The sequence below is a fragment of the Cyprinodon variegatus genome, unplaced genomic scaffold, assembly GCF_000732505.1.
Source record: "Cyprinodon variegatus isolate N-32 unplaced genomic scaffold, C_variegatus-1.0 Scaffold161, whole genome shotgun sequence".
NCBI classification, from domain to species: Eukaryota; Metazoa; Chordata; class Actinopteri; order Cyprinodontiformes; family Cyprinodontidae; genus Cyprinodon; species Cyprinodon variegatus.
In genome coordinates, this window is record NW_015150614.1 from 259,283 (window position 1) to 266,275 (window position 6,993).

Consider the following 6,993-nt stretch of genomic DNA (forward strand, 5'->3'; position numbering starts at 1 on the left):
ACTACTTCTATAATTCTGCTTGACCATTTGTATGTATGTGTTTTTATTTTAACTTTAACAAATTTGCTTTTATTTTTATTCCCCCACTGTGTGTTGCTTTATGAACAGAAGTATCCTCCAAGTGCCACCACTCTGCACTTTGAGTTTTATGCTGAACCAGGCCCAGAGGTCAAAGTGGACAGAAAGGTAAAGGTCAAGCAATCATAGTTTGAATCATCAGACTTTTTATTTACTATAATGGTTCAGGTTTTACATAATTGTTTTTCAATTTTTATTCTTTTAACAGACATGTAGTAACACACTACACTATATTCACATCGAGCAGCTTGACAAGGTGATGTTCTAAGAGAATCAATGCTGGCTCTAATAGTTTTTGGGATTATACAGGACCTTGCATTTTAACCTAGCCCTTACTCTATGCCTGTTAGATCTCAGAAAGCCCATCTGAAATCATGGAGTCGCTGACCGTAATGTACAACATCCCTAAAGACAAGCAAACCCTTCTGTTCACGCACATTCGTCTGGCCCATGGCTTCTCAAATCACAAAAAAAGGTTGCAAGCAGTGCAGGCCCGACTACATGCCATCTCTATTCTGGGTGAGTAGAAGCGTTATTTTAGAGAAAGTGCTCATTTTTTCCTATTATGCTCTTATATTTTCCTGTTTGTTTTCAGTGTATTCAAATGCTCTGCAAGAGTCTGCCAACAGTATTCTGTATAATGGCTTGATAGAGGAGCTGGTGGATGTCTTGCAGATCACAGACAAACAGCTTGTGGTAAGAAAGGAGTTACTTTTTCTGCCAACTGCACAAAGTTTTGTTCCCCTCATAAATTGTATTTTTTAATCAGGAAGAGATACGCAGGTTTTTTTTTTTGTTTTCAGATAATTTGATGTTCGTTAGTGGATTTTCTTATGCAATATTCTAAATGATAGTCTTTATCTTATGCATTATTGGCTTTTGCTTTTCAGGACATCAAAGCAGCATCTCTGCGCACATTGACATCAATAGTCCACCTGGAAAGGACACCCAAGCTTTCAAACATTATCGACTGCACTGGCACAGCATCCTATCACGGCTTCTTGCCTGTATTGGTGCGCAACTGCATACAAGCAATGATTGGTGAGGTTCTCTGGTATTTTAAAATCTACTGACTTTAACAAATTCAACAAATAAGGTTGAATTAAATTTAACCAAATTGTTAAAAGCTATTTTAAATCTTATTCATTTTATTCTTTTCATAAAACAAAAATTAGTCAATGTGTTATTTCAGTGTGTGGCCGCTCCCCTACTGCACCTGCCTTGTGTGTTGCAGCAGCAGATTGAGCAATTCCACAATACTCCATCTTGAATTAAAGTTTGATTATCAAATTGTGTTTTCTGTACTATAGAAATTGATTAAATTCATTTTTTTTCTCTTTACCTTAGACATGGCTAATTTGTGCTTGGTTGTTTTAGAACTTAAATTTAATCCCTTTGGTTTTTTTGCATCAGTTTACAGAAAAGGTGCAAGCTGAAGGAAATGAGATGATTCAGATGAACATTTGGTTCTCAATTTTTCCACCTTTTTTTCTCAGATCCTTCTATGGAACCCTACCCACACCAATTTGCCACAGCGCTCTTCTCTTTCCTATACCACCTGGCTAGCTATGATGCTGGAGGGGAAGCCCTTGTTTCCTGTGGTATGATGGAAGCCCTTCTAAAGGTACATGTTGATCATCATAGTAGGTATTTACAAATTAAAGTTTTTATTTTAAGAAAGTTGATCACTTATTTTCTATTATACCCAGGTGATCAAGTTCTTAGGCGATGAGCAGGACCAGATCACTTTTGTGACACGAGCAGTGCGGGTTGTGGACCTCATCACCAATCTCGACATGGCTGCCTTTCAGTCCCACAGCGGCCTTTCTATTTTCATTTGCAGACTAGAGGTGAGTTCTACAAATGGGGTATTACTTCTGTTCTAATCCAGCTACACTTACGTTCAGTCATCACACACTTAGTTACTGTCTTTTCTTAGCACGAGGTGGATTTGTCGCGGAAAGAGTGCCCTTTTGTCATCAAGCCAAAGATACAGAGGCCGAGTGCAACTGTGGAGTCTGAGGATATGGACACAGACATGGAGAGTAAGTCGGAACACATGGACCTACCACATTTGCGCTTTCACAGTGGAATCTGAACCCTCTGAGCTATGTTCATCTGGCAGTGCGGCTGCAGTTAGATAGCCTGTCTGTTGAGCAAATAATAGAACGGAACCCACAGAAACATCCAAGTTACAGATGGTAAGGCAAATTGCGAAAGTACGGCTCAATCTGTTTTTTAGTTGTTTTCCAAATTTTGCATCACCAGCAGGCATTGATGAGCCCAGTATGTCCTGTGTAAATAGTACAAGCTTTACTCCCAATTTTTTATTAAAGAATTTATTTATTTATTTTTTTAGTTAGTTCGAACTTTTTCTTGGCTTGCAATGTGGAACTTAATATAAATCAGTCAAGTTTTTAGTCACTGCCTAGCAATATATTTTTTCGTCATGATGGCTACTGTTAGTGTTTTGGTTCGTTAAAAAACAGATATTGTTGCGAGAGTACTTTCATAAAAAGAAAGGCAGGGTTTGACACCTTTACTTGCCTCCTTAATCACAAAATCTGAATCCATTGAAACACTTTTTATATAGGGATGACTAGCAGGACATCTGCAGTAATCATGAAATGCAGGCATGTTGATGCAAATTTAAGCATCACAGGAGCTTTTGACTGATGTGAAAAAGCTGCGTCGTTTTTAGTGGAGATACATTTTCAGGTCTTTTTTTTTGTTTCGTTTTCTTTTAATGTCAGTATTTGATGTGAAATTATCTATTCTTGTAGTGTCAGAAGTTGCCATGGAAAGTAGCCCTGGACCATCAACATCTACTGGTTCTAGGCCAGAGGTCGACCACCGAGCGCAGAGCAGTTCTAACACGCCTCGTACAGGTATGGAGCATTAGCATAGAATGTTGTAAAACATAACTGTGGCTACCGTTTTCACCACAGTGATGATATTTCTGTAGGCATGCAGTGTATCCCCCAGAGGGCTGCTCTTTTGAAGTCGATGCTGAATTTCTTAAAGAAAGCCATCCAAGATCCTGCCTTTTCTGATGGCATTCGTCATGGTAAGTTACAGACATCATCTCACATTGCTTTTAAAGAAGTGTGCTTCATTTGTTTGCCTTTTCAAAAGGTCTGTGAATTTTCATACACTACTACTATTAGTATTTGTTTTTCTTGTAATTTAGTAATGGACGGCTCCTTGCCTACCTCACTTAAACACATCATCAGTAATGCGGAGTACTATGGCCCGTCACTGTTTCTCTTGGGTAAGTGCACAGCAGCCTCTCAGTTATGATCCTCCTTCATTATAGATGCATCTCCTATTTAGATTTATATGCAAGGAAATGTTATATTTTGGCTTATATATGATAAAGTTTTTGATGCCGATGTGAATTATGTTTTCTTTTTTCTCCCATGTGCCCTTAGCGACAGAGGTGGTGACGGTTTTTGTGTTCCAGGAGCCATCCCTGCTCTCCTCTCTGCAGGATAATGGTCTCACTGACGTCATGCTGCATGCCCTTCTTATCAAAGACGTGAGTTTCCATTCTCCTGCATATTTTCCATGATGGATTGATTTTATCCAGCTGTTGGTACTACTCCACTCCTTGATCTGCTTATTTTGTGTTGATATTAGGACAAAATAAATTGAGAAAAAAACTTTTAACCTCTTCAGCAGATTTCATATAAATGTATCGCCTTGTTCTTTAAAATAAACAGATAAAATAGCTCTGTTTAAAAACTGATGAAAAAAAAAAGTTGACTATATCATACTGTTTACTCAGGTTCCTGCTACCCGTGAGGTGCTGGGTTCTCTCCCTAATGTGTTCAGTGCTCTCTGCCTGAATGCCAGAGGTCTGCACTCTTTTGTTCAGTGCCAGCCTTTTGAGCGCCTCTTCAAAGTGCTTTTGTCCCCAGACTACCTGCCTGCCATGCGACGGCGGCGTAGCTCTGACCCTTTGGGTGAGTTTCCTGACTCTGCTGTTTTTCACGTTCTCTTTTGGAAGACATTTGAATTCGTTAAACAATACCTTCTTTTTTTTTTTTTTTACTTTAGGTGACACTGCATCTAACCTGGGCAGTGCTGTGGATGAGCTCATGAGGCACCAGCCCACTTTAAAGACCGATGCCACCACTGCCATTATTAAGGTAGTTATTATTTTCATCTAAACACTTTAAGGTTACCAAATGAAATGGTGCACCGTTATTAAATCTGAATTACTGTTGCAGTTGCTGGAGGAGATCTGCAACTTGGGTCGAGCCCCTGAGTACATCTGTCAGAAACCATCTATCCAAAAAGCAGATGGCACTGTGGCGGTGCCACCTGCACGCTCCAGTCATGCTGCTGAGGAAGCATCTAGTGAAGATGAGGAGGAAGAAGAGGCCCTCCACACATTCAGCCAACAGCAGGGGGAGCCAGAGAGCAACAGACAGTCAGTGCCACTTGAACTGTATGACTGACTTCATAACTAGATAGAGCAAAATGACTCTTTAAAGATGTTTGTCTGTATCTATTTTACTGAATTTTATTTGAGTGAAATTTTAATTGTGTGATGTTGTTTGTAGGGTTGTAGGGACTGAAGAACGGATACCCATTCCTCTTATGGACTATATTCTTAATGTGGTGAGTTTGTTGATTAAATTTGTTAGACTTTCTCCCTGCTAAAAGGCTTGGGCATTAGCAAGAATCTGTATAACTGGCAGTAATAACAATTTTACAGATATTCCTTCATTGTTAAGAAATTCAACTGAATAAAATACTTGAAATGCATAAAAATGTTGCAATTAAAAAAGAGGTATTGTTGCATAACTTAACCAAAATTTAAATATTTTTTAATGTAACATTTAGTTGGTTTAATTAATATTTAGTTGGTTTCACTCCAGTAATTTCTTTACTGTGCACTTTCTGTTTTTTTAGATGAAGTTTGTGGAATCCATACTGAGCAACAACACCACAGATGACCATTGTCAAGAGTTTGTCAACCAGAAAGGGTTGCTGCCTTTAGTCTCCATTTTGGGCCTTCCCAACTTGCCCATAGATTTTCCGACCTCTGCAGCCTGCCAAGCTGTGGCTGGTGTCTGCAAGTCTATATTGGTGAGCTAATAAACAGTTACGATATATTGATCCATATGGGTTGTTCAAGGTGTAAAATAAGAAAATCTTCCTAATTTCTTAACCTCCAGACTCTCTCACATGAGCCGAAGGTCCTCCAGGAGGGCTTGTGCCAACTGGACAGTATTCTGACATCTCTAGAGCCACTTCATCGTCCAATAGAGATGCCTGGTGGGTCTGTGCTTCTGAGAGAATTGGCTAACGCAGGCCATGTTACTGATGCCACATTGTCAGCACGGGCTACACCACTCCTGCACGCCCTAACCGCAGCCCACGCCTACATCCTAATGTTTGTCCACACATGCAGAGTTGGACAGGTACATTTTAAATGTATTATATTATTTTTGGGTAAAATGTCTTTGGGGAATGTCTTGATTAAAGTCATTCAGTATTTCTAAGTGCGTTTGTTCTCCCTCAGAGTGAAATCCGAGCAATCTCAGTGAACCAGTGGGGCTCCCAGCTGGGGTTAAGTGTACTGAACAAGCTGAGTCAGCTCTACTGCTCCTTGGTTTGGGAAAGCACTGTTCTGTTGTCCCTTTGCACTCCAAATAGGTAAGTGGCACATTCATTAAATTCTTTATTTTACTCTTACTTGTTCTGTCAATTGCATCGCTTTGTATGTTTCCTCAACAGCCTGCCTCCAGGATGTGAGTTTGGCCAGGCTGACATGCAGAAACTGGTGCCCAAAGAGGAGAAGCCATCCGGTATGACAACAACAACAACAACAACAGCAGCAGCAGCCTCAGGATCCAGGAGAACTGGTAATGTCACCCTTAATATATGCTTTTGTATTGCTGACATCTACCCAAATCCTCTTCATCAGTCTTTTCTACCCTGATTAAACAGAAACAGACGCTGTGTCTGTAGATTCAGCTGCCGGTGGTCTACTGGAGGGCATGTGTCTAGATGGAGACACCCTGGCTCCTATGGAGACTGATGAACCCTCTGCCACAGATCCAAAGTCAAAGTCCAAACTTACTCCAGCCATGGCCACTCGCATCAAACAAATCAAACCTCTGCTCTCTGGTAAATCAACTGCTACTTATATTCCATGCTTATGTCATTAATCTAACCTTTCCTAAATGTCTCTTTAATGGTTGTGTAACTGTTTAACTTTGTTTGCAGCATCATCCAGGTTAGGCAGGGCTCTGGCTGAACTCTTCGGCCTGTTGGTGAAACTGTGTGTAGGCTCCCCGGTGCGTCAGAGACGTTCCCACCATGCCACAAGTACAGGCACCACTCCTACGCCTGCAGCACGAGCAACTGCCTCAGCCCTCACCAAGCTTCTCACCAAAGGCCTGAGCTGGCTGCCCCCTCCATACACGCCCACACCACGGTTCAGGCAAGAACCAACTAATACTGCTACTTCGTTTGCCATTAACAGAAGGAGACTAACTCTTATGTTTATCTTTGCAGGCTGACCTTCTTCATCTGCTCCGTGGGTTTCACGTCTCCAATGCTGTTTGATGAAAGGAAATACCCCTACCATCTCATGCTGCAAAAGTTCTTTTGCTCTGGAGGACATGATGCTTTATTTGAGTAAGTCGTGTTAAATTACATATTTATGTAGGGATGCACGATATAATCGGCCCCCTATCGGTATCGGCCTTAAAACTGAATATCAGACATCGGCCACCCCACCGATATTTAACCCGATATTTGATCAGCTTCTGAGTTTCTAAAGTCTAAAAAAATAAAAATAAATACTTCTTCCTCAAAAACTTCTTTTTTACAGACTTAAAAACTTCTAAAGACGAGGGAAAAAATATTGATCCATTAAAATATCCCAATATCTTCATA

General features: G+C 40.5%; 1 protein-coding gene across 9 annotated transcripts in view; it reads left to right on the top strand.

The window, feature by feature from the left end:
- huwe1 (HECT, UBA and WWE domain containing 1, E3 ubiquitin protein ligase) overlaps positions 1-6,993 on the top strand; it is a 43,820-nt gene that overhangs the window by 10,335 nt on the left and 26,492 nt on the right. For 6 of the 9 annotated variants that reach the window (XM_015377913.1, XM_015377922.1, XM_015377920.1 and 3 more), the window contains 23 exons: positions 109-186; positions 287-334; positions 429-597; positions 674-774; positions 969-1,119; positions 1,575-1,702; positions 1,788-1,928; positions 2,018-2,123; positions 2,862-2,966; positions 3,044-3,145; positions 3,269-3,349; positions 3,510-3,616; positions 3,866-4,043; positions 4,138-4,229; positions 4,311-4,531; positions 4,647-4,704; positions 4,999-5,175; positions 5,265-5,510; positions 5,612-5,745; positions 5,827-5,954; positions 6,040-6,219; positions 6,319-6,535; positions 6,610-6,732. In XM_015377913.1, coding sequence (XP_015233399.1) covers positions 109-186; positions 287-334; positions 429-597; positions 674-774; positions 969-1,119; positions 1,575-1,702; positions 1,788-1,928; positions 2,018-2,123; positions 2,862-2,966; positions 3,044-3,145; positions 3,269-3,349; positions 3,510-3,616; positions 3,866-4,043; positions 4,138-4,229; positions 4,311-4,531; positions 4,647-4,704; positions 4,999-5,175; positions 5,265-5,510; positions 5,612-5,745; positions 5,827-5,954; positions 6,040-6,219; positions 6,319-6,535; positions 6,610-6,732 — 3,071 coding nt within the window. The remainder of the gene's footprint in view (positions 1-108; positions 187-286; positions 335-428; positions 598-673; positions 775-968; positions 1,120-1,574; positions 1,703-1,787; positions 1,929-2,017; positions 2,124-2,861; positions 2,967-3,043; positions 3,146-3,268; positions 3,350-3,509; positions 3,617-3,865; positions 4,044-4,137; positions 4,230-4,310; positions 4,532-4,646; positions 4,705-4,998; positions 5,176-5,264; positions 5,511-5,611; positions 5,746-5,826; positions 5,955-6,039; positions 6,220-6,318; positions 6,536-6,609; positions 6,733-6,993) is intronic. The other 3 variants (XM_015377919.1, XM_015377921.1, XM_015377917.1) reach the window with 2 other exon arrangements.